This window comes from Thermobia domestica, chromosome 2, assembly GCF_964235325.1.
Source record: "Thermobia domestica chromosome 2, izTheDome1.hap1.1, whole genome shotgun sequence".
Taxonomy (NCBI): Eukaryota; Metazoa; Arthropoda; class Insecta; order Zygentoma; family Lepismatidae; genus Thermobia; species Thermobia domestica.
Window position 1 is genome coordinate 377,770,509 of NC_137455.1, and position 18,921 is coordinate 377,789,429.

An 18,921-nucleotide genomic window follows, 5' to 3' on the forward strand; every position below is an offset into this window, starting at 1 on the left:
AAATTGAATTTGATCCTCATTTGACGAAATTATGTGTACGATACTGAATGCAGCAGAACTGCTCTTAGGCTCTGTGCACAATATTAGAAATAAAGCCAATGTATTTTCGTACATCGTATATAATAGGTAAACTCTTTTGAAACGTTAAAAGTTTAAATTTCTGTCAATGTGATGTCCCACACGATCCACCACTGAACATTCTAAGAATGAACTTGTTAATGTAGCTATAAATAATATCCATAAGGAAGTCTGAGTTATACTAAATCTTGCTTTATCGGAAAAATAGCAACATGCATTCCAAAAATTAAAAAAAGTTATGCTAGTAGGAGAAACCAGAAGGTTACTGGTCATGTTATATTAACAATTTTAGAGGCGGCTCTTGAGAGACGTCATATCGGTAAAATTAAACTTTTGTCGTTACAAGCTATAGATATGTATTTAAGAAAATTAATTTAAAAATTTTAATGCATCTGTTTTTCTAATCTCCTCAATTTTAGCTTAAGATTTTCTTTTTTCTATTAAATATCCCACATCTCAATAAAATAGATCACAATTTTTGCACAAAATTATTTTCTTATAAACTCTTCTACACTACACGATATTACAGTTAATCTTTAACGAGTTACTGCCAAACGTTCTGTCATCATATCACTGTTAAATCATAATTATACATAAAACGAAAAACGTCATTAATATTAAAATGAACAAGGATTCATCAACGTTTGTGAATATATATTTTTCTTAGCAGCAACCTTATTCTTGGTCTTACATGTGACTGTAATTCAATAATGATATGGATAGAATATTTGACACCGAATAGTTGTAATTTTACAGCGCAATACAGTGAAACCTGTATAAGTTTGCAACTCTTTGTACATATAGTGTCCGACTAGAGAAGAAGCCACACTGTGGAGTAGTAATAATACATGAAAGTATTTTAATGGTTCTATATGTAAGCTGCCAGTTAAATAAAATACCCGTAGGTGGCTAATTTAACAGTGTTTATTTCACATTGAAATGTTCTAAATTAGCCACTTGATTAAGCTGACCGCTTTATTAATTTAGCCGTAAGTTGGTCATTTGTATACTAAAACCCGTTAAGTTGGCCATTTCTGAAACATGGACGACTCCTTAATTTGAACATATATTTGTAGAAACAGAAATTATATTAGTACATGTTATTGCTCCGTGAAGTTTACGGCAACTTATTTGTGTCCTAAATTCGGAAATTTTAAATCCGTTAAGTTAGATTTATTTTATATAGATTGAATGCTTGAACCGTGATAAATTTCATTGTATAACTTGGATATATTGTATGGAAAGAATACTGGCCGCCTTAAGAGGCCCCATCACGGCGAAATTAAAATACTGCTAATTTTACAGTTACTACGTGATATCTTCAAATACATAAAAGATAAAAGATCTGCGTAGACTCCTGAAATACGCAGAATTATCTCTGACCTGAAATATCTACATAAAATAGTTAATGGAAGCTTAAGATCGGAAATATTACTTCAGGAACTATCCTTACGTGTCCCTTCCCGCATCACTCGGAATACCCACCTATTCCATCTTGCCCGTCCTAGGTTGGCTGTTATACAGAGGTCTCTTTTTTATAGAATACCAAACTGTTATAATCAAGTAACAACTGATGTGGACATTTTTTCGAGCTACCCAGTGTTTGAAAGAACAATTAAACGAGCTTTGACGGAATAGTTTTACTCTTACATTCTTTTTTCTAGGTTGTTGTTATTGTTATCTTTTTTTTCTTTCTTTTGTTAGCATGTCCCTGTGTAAAATGGCAAAGTTATGCTGTATCTGGGAATTTGTTCAATAAATAAATAAATAAATAATTGAAATGTGGAAAAAGAACGCGCTAGACAATATTATTTTACATAAGATATCGTTATCACGACTCACTTATCTGCTTTCGATTTCGAGCCATTTTGAAAATCGGCATTTATTTTCGCGTTTCTAAACAGATGAAAACGGAAAGCCACTAGGTGACTTGTGATAACGGTACCTCACGCAAAATAATATTGTCTAGGGCGTTCTTGTTCCACATTTCTATTATCTTTTATCTATTTGAAGATATCACATAATTACTATAAAACTAGCGGTATATTAATTTCGCAGTGATTAGGTCTTTAAAACATGTCTCCTTTTACAATGTACACTTTGCAGCTTACTTCTTGAACACAATACAAATATCCGTAGACCTATATATACACGCTGCTCTCAATTTACGTTCTTTTTTTAAAGCTGTATTAAGTAATAGCTACCACAATATTTTGATCATAAGTTACAATTCAGGAACAATACTGTGTACGGTTTACTCACGTGTCACTACTACATATGCTGATATCAGTTTGGTGTTGAAATTCTTCCTTTATCGTTGGAAATTGCAGATTTTCTGGCTTAATGCCAGCGAAAGGAATGTGTATCTGATTCTGCATTTTAATAACGTCTTTATCAAATACCTGTGCATCGGGAGGTGTCGTCGCCATACCTTTCTCCAAGATATCCTCTTCTGTTCCATTACTCACCGGCTGCGGGTGCATTTTGTTCTCTTTCTTCGCCTTCATCCGCCTGTTTTGAAACCAGATTTTGATCTGTCGTTCGGACAGGCCAAGTGAGTGAGCAATCTCTATCCGTCGCCTGCGGGTCAAATATTTGTTGAAATGAAACTCTTTCTCCAGTTCTAGTGTTTGGAAACGGGTGTAGGTCTGTCGTGTTCGTTTTGGACCATGGCCAGTGTCTGTAATGAAGGATGGAAAAAAAGTGGCTTTTATACTATACTTGTAAAAATAGCTGCATGTATTGTTGTTACCTGTTTAATATACTTTTAGACACAGCCTGTGAAGGTAATTTACTCTGGAATCACAATAATAGAAAGGGAATGGAAGTCGACCACAACTTATATTTAAACAAACCATTCCAGTACTTCTAAAGAAATTGAGGAACAACAATGAAATACAGTGTGAGATTTAGATTATGATATTGTGAGAGTTGAACTAAGGACGTAGGTCATAGAGATCCGCAGGTCCAATAATTCAGAGTGAAATGTCCTTTTCTCCTCCTACATTCACAGCAGGATTATCTGACAGCAGTAATAAACTATAAATTAGGAACAATTAGTTGAACTTAGAAACAGTAATTAAATTAATTGCCTGAAATACCCACTCCTAACATTTCCGAACATGTTTCAATATAGGACTCAAAGTATATTACATTGTATATGGAGAAGTCAAAAATAAATAGTTTACATCTTTTAAGAAAAATGATATGAAATTTTTAAGTTTTACGTCCCACGATTATGCCGGCTAGGCTAAAGGAGGCAGTGATGATGAGAAATTAATGGAATGGTGAAAAGTAAGAGGAAACGGGAGAACCGCGAGAAAATCCACGGACATGGTGTTGGTCCACCACAAAGTTCACTTGTCACGAGTTGCGATCGAACAAGGGACCCCACGCACCAGAGGTGAACGCTATACCACTGAGCCACAGCGGACCTCTCTTTTATCATCAAACATGGTTTGGGGGGGACGAGAAACAATCATTCCCGGAAGGAATGCTTCAGTAACTTTCTTTGGTGGAATCAAAATGTGATTGAGCTTTTTTTTTTTTTTATCACTCACTCTCCGGTAATTCACACCCTGATGAAATACTTCCGTCAGGATCACTGGACATCGGTTAGTTGGTAAGCATGGTTAAGCGACCTTATGCATTTACTTAGCGACCTAGATCGCGGTTAAAGTTCCGCTCAGTAGGGATTTGTGGCTGTCTCGTCTCGAAAATGTGCTGTAAAAGTGATGTCTCGACTCGAAAAATGTGTATTTTTCTATTGGAAGAGCCGTGTCTCGACTCGAATTTTGTGAGGAAAATCCTGTCTCGAATCGTCTCGTGCGTATGCCTACCGCTCAGGGCATGGATATTGTCCTTTCACAATTCTTCTCATTATTACGATTTCTTCGAATGGACGAAAAAAATTAGTCCTGATGGTTAGCAAAAAACGATAATTATTGACAAAGAAATGTGTGGCGTGTATTCCTAGTTTTGCTGTTGAGCTGTACAAAAACAAGTTAGCTTACTAACTAATCTAATATGGTACGGTAGCTCAGTCGTTGAGGGCTTACCGGTAGTGTGTGGGGTCCCTGGTTTGTATTTCTGGCCAAGTAAATTTATGGCGGTCAACATCGTGTAATTGGGTTTTCTTGGGGTACTCCCGCTCCCTTCCACATTCTCATTCCACCAATTCTTCCATCATCATTCAATTGCATTAGTAATCCGTTTCCCTTAGCTTAAAGGACATAATCATCGGACTTTAAAACTAAAAAGTTTTAGGGGGCCGCGGTGGCTCAGTGGTAGAGCGTTCACCTTCTGTGCTTGGGGTCCTTGGTTTGATCCCAGCTCACGTCGTGTGGACTTTGTGGTGGACAAACACCGTGCTCGTGGTTTTTCTAGGGGTTCTCCCGTTTCCTCCCACTTTATTCCTTCCACCATTTCATTCATTTCTCATTATCACCGTCTCCTTTAGCCAAACAGCATAAGCGTGGGACGTAAAACTTAAAGATTTCATTTTTCATTTATGAAAGTTTTTATTTCTTTTTTAAATTTTCAATTATGGAACACTCGTTGAATAATTTTTCGATTCGTGCATGATAATTGATCGAAAACTGAATTTGTTTAAATAATATAGTATCCAATAATAAATATGATTTTTGATTCCTCGTAGCTAAATGGTCAGCATATGCCCTTTCGGTGCAGGAGATCGGGGTTCGTTTCCTGCTTGCAGCTCATGTGGCTTGGATTCCACGTTTCATTTAGCCCCTGTGCTGCAATTAATATTAAAAAAAAAAAAAACTACTATCCTTGAAATTTTAAGAACACTAGATTGTACGTTCCAGAATGTAGGAATAAAGTATTTTAGCGTGCATACAAATTGCAATTTCTCTAATTTTCATCTTTAATTTTCACTCTTTGTTATAACTAAATCAAATGAATCCAAAGTAACAGCTGCTTCTTCCAATGACTAAGCTGTTTTATTCTTGACTCATATCCGGAGCTTCCTTGATTCGATTCTCAGTGACTGTTACCTTATTCCCTCTGTTAATTGTCTTGTTCCAGTTCCATCCTTCCACCCCCCCCACTCCTCCACACTTTTCAAACCTTCCCATTTCGCTTTGCAATTGCATTCCAAGCGCCAACTTCATTTTTTCATTTTCTCTTTCTCTCTCTCTCTCCCTTAAAAATAAAAATGAACCTGCAAACTTTTCGCAACAAAAATAATCTCGTCAGCAGTTAATAAATATGTTCCTTAACAGATGGGCCGTGGCCCATTAGTGAGGCGAGCAAGTGCGGCACAGGTGGACATAACTCTGTTTTGTAAGTGTGACATTTTTCCCTACTTTCTTCACAGCAAAAACAAATCTACTGAACGGAATAAGGAACAGCAGCTGTTTAGGGAACTTCCCCATTTTAATCTTCCAGAGGAATTGACTTAATTACGCTTTAGTTGGAAGTATTTCTTTTTATATTGTATAGGGTGGTCCAAAAATTTCTAACAACCACTACAATAAATTTACCAAAAAACAAAGCGAAACACTAGATAAAGAAATTTCATAATTAATATCATTTTTCTTACATAAAACTATGATAATGCAAGATTAATTCTAACAGTCGGTTTTAGTTCCAGATACACACTTGGAAATTTTTATTTTTAGTTATTTTTTCTTAAATAATCCCATCGAAAACGTTCAAGCATACCAAATTTCAAGTTTTTATTTCAATTCTAAGTATCTAAAATATGAGATTATAGCTCAAAAAAGACCCATTTTAATAACATGGGGAATTTCTTCATTCCCCTTTAGACTCCCTAAAACTTAAAAATATTCACTTTTGGCAATTTTCCTGTGGGTTAGTCCCGAAAAGCTACAATCATGCCAAATTTCAACTTTCCACGTCAGCCAGAAGCACCCGTTATTTTATGTTAGTGAGTAAGCGAGTTCATATAGTTAGGATTAGGATTAGAATACACCAGAAACATTTTTTTTTTTAAAAAAAAGGACACACACTTTCTAAATTAACAAATTAAAATTTCCGAATCCACAGCGTCCTATGAAACCTGCATTTGCTATGTGTAAATTGTGGTCAATATTTTGCAGATCCGTGTATCTCGTATTATATGGCAATGTTAAGGCATTTTTCCTTATGAGAATATTTGAAAAAGAAGAAATATTTCCTCGTGTTCTTTGAATACTAAAATAAATGTTCTGAACACAGATTGTATTTTATCCTGTTTCGACCACCACCAAAACTACTTTTAAGTGATGAGGGTTTCATAAACTTGAAGGATACGCACAAGATCCTTTAAAAAAAAGAAACAAATTTTAAATCATGTGGGCTTGAAACGTTGAATAGAAAAATAAGAACACGTTTTATTCTTTTTTTTTAAAAAAAAAAAATAAAAGTTTGAATAAGAACTGTCAAACCACACGAAATTTGAAATCGACCAGTGAAAATAGCACATTTTTTGAGCTCGAGGTTCGCGAGATCTCATTGTCCAAAGGAATTGGTCACAAACATATTTAACTTATGGACACAAACATTGGATACAAAGTGAATAAACCAATTTTATTCCTTTCTCTTTGTTTTTTAGTCCCTGTTTGTCTACCCAATTCGCAACTTTTCCGCGGTATTACGATTATAAAATTTTTACTTTTTTTTTAATCCAAGTACACAAGACAGACATCTCCTTCAATACAAACATATACGTTTTCCTACACAAGACATCACTCAAGACACGTTTTTGAGACGAGACAGACTGAACTTTTGTCTCATGGACAACTCCATAATTGAGAAATCTTTCGGAAAGAGATTTTTGGGTAGTCCAAAAAGAAAGACAGAAGAATAATACAGAACATAAAGAAGTGAACATGAATATCCTTGACTAAGTAGGCTTGTCGAATTTCTGTTTCTTCAACCCAAGGATTTGTTGATACCTTCATGTGCACGTACATTATTTGGTGTATATACCATAATAGATATAAGCTAATGGCTCCACCTTACTCCTTTAATGTGGATCCATGATTAGAAAACATTAGAAATATTGATCTTTCATTTCATACTTGCTACACATTTCATAATATACTTCGTACACGGGTATTATTTCTTGGATGTACCACATTTTATGTTCAACGCTCATTTATGCTTGTTTACGCTTAATGCAAATGATAAATGGAAACATTACTATTACCACGTATATAATCTCTCAATCTAGCAATTTACACCCAGATGATAAGATCAATGATTTATTTCTTCAACAATTCAAACAAGTCAATACCACTATTTTCAGTGTCAGTGTTGCCATATGATTGAATGTACAATATTAAAACCCAACATTACAGAAAATTTTCTTGCGTTGCAACCTCTGTTGGCGTGGATATCTAGTTCACACGGTTGCCTCTGAAGTTGTTTCTGTCTTTTTAGACTGGAGTGTGCTACCTTTTAATTCAAGTAGCTCCCTACAAAAAGTAAAAAGTGAAGTGAAAAGATAACATGAAGTTGAAGAGAGGTGAGTTTTACTTGATGATCTACAAGATTTTCGACAATCCTCTACATGTTAGAGGAACCAGAACCATGTTAGTTAGTGAAGCTGCTCACGAGACGAGACGAGAATTTTTGTCTCGAGATACGAAAACAAGATTAAGTGTCTTCATCCCGGAGAAATTAAAATACCGCTAATTTTACAGTAATTATGTCATATCTTCAAATAGATAAAAGATAATTGAAATATGGAACAAGAGCGCCCTAGACAATATTTTTTTGCGTGTGGTACCGTTATCACAAGTCACCTAGTGGCTTTCCGTTTTCAGCTGTTTAGAAACGCGAAAATAAATGCCGATTTTCAAAATGGCTCGAAATCGAAAGCAGATAAGTGAGTCGTGATAACGGTTTCTTATGTAAAATAATATTGTCTAGGGCGCTCTTGTTCCACATTTCAATTATTTTTTTATCTATTTGAAGATATCACATAATTACTGTAAAATTAGCGATATTTTAATTTCGCCGGGATGAAGACTCTTAAGCCCTCTCAATAGAAACAGTTATACGATTTGAGACGAGACTGTACTTTGAGGACACTTTTTCTAGGCGAGACAGCCCCAATACTATCCTCGTGGGGATACACATTAGTAGAGAAGATAACCGAATGTATAAAATGACATAAAATATTATGTATATCCTATGAGTTGTAAATCTACCCATTTTTTATCAACGAGGAAAACACTGTTGGGGGCTTTTAAGATAGATATCAGAAAAAAAGTTCCGGGGGGCACACTTAGTATTCTGGGGGAGCATTGCTGGTATACTATTGTATTTATTATTGTATTGTAGACGTATTATTTTGGTCTCTTCCGGGGGAAGATTAGTAGCCTTCGAATAGCCGTCAACACCTACAATTCTGTGACCTCATAAGGAATCAAACCTTGTACTGCTTCAGCAAATGTACTTCTGCTAAGCATTCTACCAGATGGGTTTACTTATTACTTTGCGTTCTTGTTTAGCGATCGGAAGGACCCGGGGTTCGAATCCGGTGGCTGGCCGTCCTGTTAATTTTTTCCCCATAGTTTTAACAGGCGATTGAAGAGATAGATAGTGCTTTAAATGTACTACATGCCCAGGGGCGGATTTAGGGGTGCACTGGTGCACATGCACCCCCTTCATAATTCAGCTCCGTCAGAAAATTCTGGATCCGCCCCTGCACATATCTATCAATTATATGGAAACACCTGAAAAAATGCAACTTACCAGATAAATATGACCTTGGATCAAACCACATTTCGTCCTCAGAAATGCAACATGGAATGAAGTCACAGAGGTAGAATGGTAACAAATGAAATAATAAACCGTTCTGGTCGCCGTACATAGCTCAGTTTCGTAAGAAAGGGTAGAGGCAGAAATTCGAGTCGGATTCGTGTCTCAAAAGCCCAAAGTATAGATGTTCAATTATGTTCAGTTTCGGCAATTGGGAGGAGTTCAACTTGATCCCGATATCCCTCAGCACGGCGCAACAGCTCTATTTGTGTGAATGGGCTCATTATCATTAGTCTTCTTCCGACCACTGTTCCTCTTCGCCGAATATGGTTTTGCCGTGACTTCTCCGCTTGCTACATTCGTCACGCCCTATTGATATAACCATGCGCCAACAATTTGCCATTTGGAAAATAGAGAGGTCGGTCATTTTACACTACCATCGCCTGCTTAGTTCATGCACATTACCATTCTACTCCTTGTTACAGAGGTAGTATGGCGTTTGCCCTAACATCACCTCCAACAGCCCGTGGTTATGGTCGCCTTCTGACCATTGACAACCCAGGCATTTAATGTGCTTCCATTAAATTGCTAAGGACCTGTACGTCCTGGGGTCTTCACTGTAAATTACTCATCATTGTAATTCCAGACTAAAGTTTCCCCCTCAAGGCAGTGTTTCTTCCATACATGTGTTTTGGAGGACACTGCCCCCCGGAGAACAAAATAATAAATCTATAATATAAAAAAATAATAAATAGAATAGTACCAGCAGCGCCTCCCCGGAATACTAAATGTGACCCCCGGAACATTTTTTTCTGAAAGAACGACTGCCTCAAGGTACAAGTGGAAAATCCTTAAATAAAGTCAGTAGTCGGTTAATTTCTTCCTTCACACTGGGGGGGGGGGGGGGAGAGGGGCACGGTGGCTCAGTGGTAGAGCGCTTAATTCTGGTGTGTGGGGTCCCTGGTTTGATCTTCGGTCAAGTAAATTTGTGATGAACATTGTTTCCAGATAGCACATTATTGACTCTCGGTTATATAAAGAGAGCGTGGCGAAAGTGGCAAAGCTGTATTCTCGGGGTACTTTCCTTTCGTCCTACTTTCTCATTCCACCAATTCTTCCATCATCATTCACTTGCTTTAATCGTCCGTCTCCCTTAGCATAAAACAACACCATAAAAAGATTCAATAAATAAAATATGATATAGAACAAAATTTTAGTTTAAAGTCCTGATAAGACAATTTAATGTCCCAATGATACTTTTAGTTCCTAAGTTACGGAACGTCAAATTTTTGTTTGACAATTTTGAAAAAAAAAAAAAAACATTGAACACATCGAATCTGGATCAAACTTGGCATGTGGTTGACCTTGATCTGTTGTAGAAGCGTCTATTAAGGTGTGCAGGCTTTTGGCTGCCGAGTTATATATTATGAAACTAGCAGCGTTCACCCCGCTTCGCTGCGGTCACCCCGGAACGCAATAAACTTTGTTACTTAGATAATTTTTACTTTTTCGCTTTCAAGTGATATGATAAAAACCATAGAAGATTGCAGTAAATGTTAACATTATATCGCCTGTCATTTATGTTAACCCGCCCCGCTTCGCTGCGGTCACCCCCGAACGCAATAAACTTTGTTACTTAGATAATTTTTACTTTTTCGCTTTCAAGTGATATGATAAAAACCATTGTAACGCCTGTCATTTATGTTAACCCGCCGAGTGACACGGTCATGCGGGTTGCATATAAATACGTTTATTTTTATACCTATGATGAACTAACAAAGGATTTGTACGTAATGGACACCTGAATGGTCAATTATCTCAAGACACTGGTAATTGAAAATTAAAGTGATATGATAAAAACCATCTAGGGTCCAAATCCTAATAACCCCCCAAAAATAAAAGAAATTGGTTCAGCCGTATTAGCGTGATGAGCGGACAAAGGATTTGTACGTTCTCTTTTATATATATAGATATGAACTTATTGAAATTTTCCCAAAATAATTTTAATACAAATATTTGCTTTAAAAATATATTAAGAACTGTTATTTTTCGCAATTGGAAAAATTATTATTATTATTATTATTATTATTATTATTATTATTATTATTATTATTATTATTATTATTATTATTATTATTATTATTATTATTATTATTCTGTCTTTTGGCAGGTTGTGGAACCTTTTTTTTTTTAAGTTTGGGCCTCGAAAAGTTTTTTCCATTTTTCTCGATCTTCAACTTCCTCTTTTAACTCCAATTATTCTAAAATTATTTTTTTGAACTCATTCGTTGCTAAGCGGTTAGCGTACGCGTCTTTGGCGTGGGAGAACCGTGTTCGATTCTCGGCAGGAGCTTATATGGTTCGGATTCCAAGTTAATCAGTAGGTCCACGTCTCATATAGCCTCGCTGCTAAACGTTACGTTAAACTCAAGATCAACTCAACTCTAAAATTACTTCTTTCTGTTTTATTATACCTAACATTTCCTCATTCGAACCTGCAATTTTCCATTCTTTTCTTGGGGACAACTGTGCCCAGTGGCGGCGATTGGACGTTAAAAGTGGGGGGGCAAGATGTGATCTGAATATTTGTATATCAATGTTAGTTTTCCTGGTTGTTTCTAACACTTTGTTTGTCGAAAAGTTGTATAACTAATAGGATACTATCTTTTTCAGTTAAAATACCGTATATCGTGTTTCATATTTAAGTAAATTGACAAGAGCAACGCACAATAGGTACTAACCCTTGATTCCTTGCTCATGAACATCATAAAATTATGTCTGGAAAATTGTGTGATCAGATTATTTAATAACATATTTGCAAAACAAATAAATAGAAAGGATAATATTAATCATACTAATGAATAATGAGGCTTGTTTTGTAGAAGTTATATTGAAACTGGGGGATTATTAAACAAACAACTTACATTTTTAATTCCACACTTGCATTAAATGTATGTCATTACTTTTAGAAAATGAAAAACAGTAAATACTACAAGCATATGCTACGACGCAATTGTAATATTAATTCCTTTGAATTGCAATTAAAACGCAATTCTTGTAGCTGTCTTAACTCCACGGGATGACAAATAACCAATACCCACTTACGCAACGACAAATATTATGTGGTACCATTTTTTTTTCTATGAACCAGTAATATATGCAAAAAAAACTTTACATTTCCAAATTAAACTATATACATTAACCATTTTAAATTATGGCTTTTTAAAGGTAAATTATTGAATTTCAGTCAATCAGCTACAGCATCATCCCTACTTATCCTAGGATCATGGTTAGTACCTCATTCTCTTCAGAATGGAACAACCTTTCAAACGGTTCTATTTACGTTTTCCTATCATGTCCCTAAGGCAGGAAATTTTTAGGGAAATATGTTTTTTTTATTTTTTTCAAATTTTGACCCCCTCTGGACCCCCTATGTTAACGCACAGATCTCTAAATCAACTGAAAAATACGAAGGGGTGTGCTAAATGTGTATTTAAAAAAATGTCAAGCTTCCATCTTGAAAACTAAGTGCGGGAAAATGTTTACCAATGAGCTAAGAACTTTCCCACAATGCCCCAGATGACCCAGATGTAATATAAAATTTTCCTGAGACATCCCTATTTATCCTAGGATCATTGTTCGTACATCATTCCCTTCAGAATAGAACATGCCTTCAAACGGTACTACTCACATGTCTCCATCTTATACCTGAGGTGGAAAAATCATGAAAAAAATGGATTATTTGTTTAAAAAATATTCCTTCTTTGTGCTTTTTTGCCCCTCTGTATCCCCCTGTTTTAACGCAAAGATCTGAAACAAATCTGAAAAATACTAAAGAGTGTACTAAATGTGTGTGCAAAATTTCAATCTTCTAGGTGCAAAAGTAAGCCCGCCAAAATAATATCTCTACAATACTCCAGATTCTCGTATAAAAAAGGATCTCATGTAAAAATTTCCTGAGACATCCCTATTTATACTAGGATCATGGTTCGTACATTATTCTTTTTAGAACAGAACAACCTTTCAAACGGTACTACTCACATGTCTCCATCATGTATCTATCTGAGGAGGGAAAATCGCGTAAAAAGGGATCTTTGTTAAAAAAAACTTTTTTTTTACCTTTTTACCCCTCTGGACCCCCCTGTTTTATCGCAGAAATCTGAAACGAATGTGTAAAATATTAAGGGGTGCACTGAATTTGTATGCAAAATTTCAATCTTCTAGGTGCAAAAGTAAGCCCTTCAAAAAGTAATAAAAAAGTTATAACAAAAAATATTTTTAAGTTATGACGTCATCACACTACATCTCGACGCAGAAAGGCGTGAAAGCATATGTAACGTGTTCTACAATGCCTGCAGGATTGAGAAATAAACATAAGTAAAAATCTTTTTTGGTACTTTTAAAATCAAATAATGAAGATTCTAGCTATCACAGAAAAATGGATTATATAATTTAAAAGAGTTAAGTGGTCACTTCAAAAAAGTGGGGGGGGGCAACTGCCCCCTCTTGCCCCCCCCTAATCGCCGCCCATGACTGTGGCAGAGTGGTAGTGCTCTTACCTCTGGTGCATGGTGTCCCGAGTTCGATCCCCGTCCAAGTAACTTTGTGGTGGACAACATCGTGTCCGTGTGTTTCCTCACGGTGTTCCCATTTCTCCCACTTTCTCATTCCACCAATTATTTCATCATCATTCATTTGCTTTAATAATCGTTCTCCCTTAGCCTAAAGGACATAACCGTGGGACATTAAACTAAAAGATTTAATTTAATTACCTTCTTCTCCTCACCCACATTTCAAAACCCACCAGTCGTATTTTGCCGCTTTTGTATAGTGTCAATGTTTCTGCCCATTGACTACAATATTCCATACACTATGTTTGAAATAATAGCGCACGAAGGTGCAAAGAGAGGAAAATGTCCCCCTTTATGTTTTGTCATTCCATTGACTAATTCCTGAACACTATTACCCATGAGACGAGACGAGACGAGTCGACAAATAAAGTTTTGTTTTGTCTTCTAAATCTTTTAGAAGTCTCGTTCCGTTTTGATTCTCGAATAATTCCTTTTCTTGTATCGTTTGGATTCTTGAAAACATTTTCTCATCTCGCTTTCTAAGTTTATGTTTAATACAAGTTATCAGAATCCTTTTAGGTCACGAGAGGTCCACGAAGGGTGTGATACAACACCATTCAAAACCCAATTTATCATTGAAGTATATTACGCAATGACTTATCCAGCTCCAAACGTTGATAAATGCTTTTCATTATGTTCGTACAATCTCTTTATCAGTTCATAGTTTTTATACTATGAATCGTGTAACACTAAAACAGTGTTTAAGAGCTAAGGCTTGGTTGAATTAGTGCTACTGACGTGACTCGTGAAATTTATCGTCTCGAGAGACGTAATTTGTCTCATCTCGTCTCAGATTAAGAGGCTTCATCCCGCCGAAATTAAAATACTGCTAATTTTACAGTAATTATGTGATATCTTGAAATAGAGATAAAAGATAATCGAAATGTGGAACAAGAGCGCCCTAGACAATATCATTTTACATGAGATACCGTTATCACGACTCACTTATCTGCTTTCGATTTCCAGGCATTTAGAAAATCGGCATTTATTTTCGGGTTTCTAAACAGCTGAAAACGGAAAGCCACTAGGTGACTTGTGATAACGGTAGCTCACGCAAAATAATATTGTCTAGGGCGCTCTTGTTCCACATTTCAATTATCTTTTATCTATTTGAAGATATCACATAATTACTGTAAAATTAGCGGTATTTTAATTTCGCCGGGATGAAGACTCTTAAAAAAAATACTTCTCGTCTCGTAAGCAATACTAAAGTAATGATAATTGAAAATAAGTGATCATGAAATAATTGGTGGATGCTCAGAAAACCCACGAACATGCTGGTGTTAACTACAAATTCCAAGGGTTGGGATGGAACTAATGTTGAGCAAATTTCAATTAAATTAAAAAAGTAATAAGTAATCTGTAACTTTAATTGTTAGTTGCAGTTAACGATTGAAACAAGTAATAGTCAATTGTTAATTGCAGCTGGCCATTAATCAATGGGTATCAATTGCAATTAATCAATCAATTGAAAGTAATAGCTGTGGAAAGTAATAGCAATTAAATTCAGTCATTGCATTGCAAATGAATGTAGTTTACAGTTAATTTAATTGCAATTAATTTCCACAGCAATTACTTTCAATTGATTGATTAATTGCAATTGATTTTCACTGATTAATGAACAACACTTAATGGAACTAAGTATATCTGTTACCAGAGGTGAGCACTTCCTATCTGGGACTAACGCGGACTATAATCTTGGTAAAGCAAGGTTTTTAGATTATAAAAATTGAGGCGTTCCGAACAGTAAGTGCAAACTTAACAAAAGGTAACCAGTAAGTGCAATCTCTATAGTAACTAATCTGTGGTAGTCAGTTTCCTTGTCCAGTGGCGTAGGCAAGTGAGGGTTTCGGCATTCTAACCTACCTTCAGCAAGATATGTAAAAATAAACATTTACCATATAAAATAATAATAATAATAATAATAATAATAATAATAATAATAATAATAATAATAATAATAATAATAATAATAATAATAATAATAATAATAATGCGTAGAACCAAAATAAATTTACGATTATTTCCATCGTTCAGAGTGCACTACTAAGAGAATTCCTCAGGAAATAATCTTTGTTTTGAGTTCGTCCTTATTACTCAGAACACCATGTTCGAAGGGAAGGCCGCGTTGGCTCAATGGTAGAGCGTTCACCTCTGGTGTGGGGTCCCTGGTTCGATACCCGCTCATACCAAGTGAACTTACTGATGGACACACACCGTGTGCGTGGATTTCCTTCACGTTCTCCCGTTTCCTCCCACTTTCTTCATTTCACCGTTTCATTTCTCATCATCGCCGTCTCCTTTAGCCAGCCGGCATAACCGTGGGACATTAAACTTAAAGATTTCATTTCTTTTAATTTCCTTCAAAGGGTATGAGTATTGAAATGCTTTTACCAGTTGGGCTCCTGTGGTTGGCTGAAAACTTTCAAACAGTTTTTTTGTGGCTTTCAAGACTGGAGTTCGCTACTTGTAACTCCCTTAAGTTCCTCACGTTACTTGATCAACACCGAATGTTCTGTACCCCACTGGGAATCAAATCTAGGGCATCACACGCACACCTCGTGGCTACACGGGAATATAACAAATATAATAAACTCATTTTCTTAAATAAAAATATTTGTTTTTAAGTGACTTCGCACTTGCTGCCATTTAAATTCTTTTAATGTATATTAAGTGTATACGAAAAAGCCACAGAGTTGTGTAATAACTTAGTTGCTCATCGTTTACTATACTAATAGTTCCAGGTTCAATGCCCTGTTGGGTATACAGTTGCCCACGAAACGAGATTAAACGAGAAATTAAGATTTTCTGGTATCGTTCTCGTAAATTTTTGCACAAGTCTCGTCTCGTCTCGATTTTCGAATAATACTTTCTGGTCTTGTCTCGATTCTTGAAAACGGGGTTCACGGTAGTTCAGTGGTAGAGCGCTAACCGCTAGTGTGTCCGGTCGGTGGTTTGATCCCTGGTCAGGTAAGTTTATGGTCGACAACATCGTGTTCGTGGGTTTTTTCAGGGATCTCTCCTTTCCTCCCAAATTCTCATTCCACTAATTCTTCCATCATCATTTATTTGTCTTAAATCATCAGTCTCCCTTAGTACAAACGGCATATTCGTGGGATGTTAAACTGAAATATTTAATTTTGATTCTTGAAAAGATTTTCCCATTTCGTTTGAAAATTTTCTTGTGTTCTTTATAAATTAGTGTATAAAACTTTACACCTGTTTATTTATTTATTTATTTATTTATTCATCTAGAAGCTTCCAGAATCCTTCCGCGCCACAAGAGGCCCACGAAGGGTGTGAGATAACAACATGTAAACCATATTTATTATTGGAGTATATTGAGTGATGATTTCTGTATCTTTAAACGTTGATAAATGATCTTCATTATGTTCGTACGATCCCTTTATCAGTTTATAGTTTCTATACTATGAATCATGTGACAAGCTCCCTCGTGGCTAAGCGGTTAGCGTACGCGTCTTTGGCGTGGGTGACTCGGGTTCGATTCCCGGTGGGAGCTCATGTGGTTCGGATTTCACGTTAATCAGTAGGTAGGTCCACGTCTCATATAGCCTCGCTGCTGAAAGGGACGATAAACTAAAAATCAACTCAACTCAACTAATACAGCGTTTGACATCTAAGACTTGGGTGCATAGTTGCTCACGATAGACGAGAAATTTCTGATCTCGTCCTAGATTTACAAAAATACTTCTCTACTTGTGACGGGCAGTATGTGGTTCGGATCCCACGTTCCATTGAAAATATCGTTGCTCAGAAGCTTAGAAGATAATGATGGAAAGAAGAAAGTAAGAGGAAACGTCAAAACCGGAAGAAAACTCACGCACATTGTCTTTTTATTCAGCAAAAAATTCACATGGCTCGTACTGGGATTGAACTAGGAACCCTACGCAACAGAGATGGGTGCTGTGAGACACCTGGCCCTAATATATATGTTCAGATCCCACATGAAGCTGTGGGTCCATGACTCACATAGCATCGTGGTTGAGCAGGACGCTTATCTTCAAATCAATAATCAATCAAGCAACCAATAATGACACTTTAAAAATAACAAATAAATAAAAATAGAAATACTTTGGACAGAATTGAAGCATAGAAGGGTCCGAGTAGTTGAACCCTTTCTGCTAATAACAACGAAACAAATGAAATTTTCAACATTGACGACAAAACATTTAAACTTATCTACAAATGAAGACATAATTAATTTTGAAGCCATCATTAAATAATTGTCATCAGTAATTAATTATATAATCAGTAATTAATTTTAGCATTCTTTGCATAAAATAAAACTTACCTGTGTACGACTTCATCCATGGGAAATAGTTTGCCGGTCCTTTTCCAACGAAAGGTTGCTGCAGGCAGTCCAAGGGCCTGGTGACATCAAATCCCTGTTGAACCATAAGCGATGACGAATCTGGAACACCAATATTATTTGGAGCACAAAACGATGACACTTTACATCCATTAGCAATCAGGTCGCGTCCACTGTCCATGAAAAGCTGAGACACTGAAGACGGTGGTGAATGGTCGTTGGTTCGAGCCGATGAAAAGAACGAATCAGGTTGAAGATTGTTGTTAACATTGTTCGCGGTTGTAGCGACACTAACTGGCGTTGTTGATGTTATTGGTGGTGACGATTCTGTTGTGGTAGTCGTGGGTTCAGAATCCGGTTTTAGTCCCCGTGTAAGTGGATTTGGATGGAATGTAGGATTAGTCGCTGTCACTGCAGACGGAGGCGAAGTTGAGTATCTGGGTACGAAAGGGTGGTGAGATGTAGGGGTACCCGTTAGCACTGGCAAATGATGTTCACTAGAATATGTGGAAGACACAAGACCATACTTAGTACTTGAAGATGCAGGATGTGTGAAGTAAAACGGTTGATACGGATTCTGCTCATGGCTCGAAGATAGTCCACCGTTTGTGGATCCCCAACAGTTCGTTGTAACACCAGATCCATTGCTAAAATAAGGAGCCGCGCTCATACTGTAGTTAGACCACTTGGATAACACTATAAAACCCCCTGATTCTATTGCTATTTTATGTGCGTGCTGGTTGGCTCTATAGCTGAAAATGGCCTAGTTGGTTCAGGGTGAAAATGATTTGTGTCCTTCCGAATATGTATAGATATACTTCGATATGTGTCACGGCGTCTGTCTGTCTAACCATCAACCAGGGGTTACCACGCGGCCATTTCGCGAAAAACACCCCCTCTCTGGACTGTCCCTCTCTCCACCCCCTTTACTCATTCCTTTCACCCATTGAATGTCAGCTGCCCCCGAAAGAGTGTCACCCTCAGTTCGCCAAATCTCCTCCCTCTACGGAAAAAAAGGGGCACATAATGAGATTCAACCTAAATCCTAACCCACGTGACTGAGGGCGGCCAATCGGGGATATATTTCGTCCCAACATTGTCACATCGTAAACAGAATGGTCTTTCTGTGCGGTATCTCCCTCACAT

General features: G+C 36.6%; 1 protein-coding gene across 1 annotated transcript; it reads right to left on the reverse strand.

Moving 5' to 3' along the window:
* Positions 1-2,248: 2,248 nt before the first annotated feature.
* On the reverse strand, positions 2,249-18,721 carry LOC145678861 (uncharacterized). The gene is made up of 2 exons (XM_081749428.1): positions 17,758-18,721; positions 2,249-2,758 (listed from the first exon to the last, which is right to left on the reverse strand). The coding sequence occupies exons 1-2, from the start codon at positions 18,443-18,445 to the stop codon at positions 2,337-2,339; spliced, it is 1,110 nt and encodes a 369-aa protein (XP_081605554.1). The 5' UTR covers positions 18,446-18,721; the 3' UTR covers positions 2,249-2,336.
* Positions 18,722-18,921: the final 200 nt, after the last annotated feature.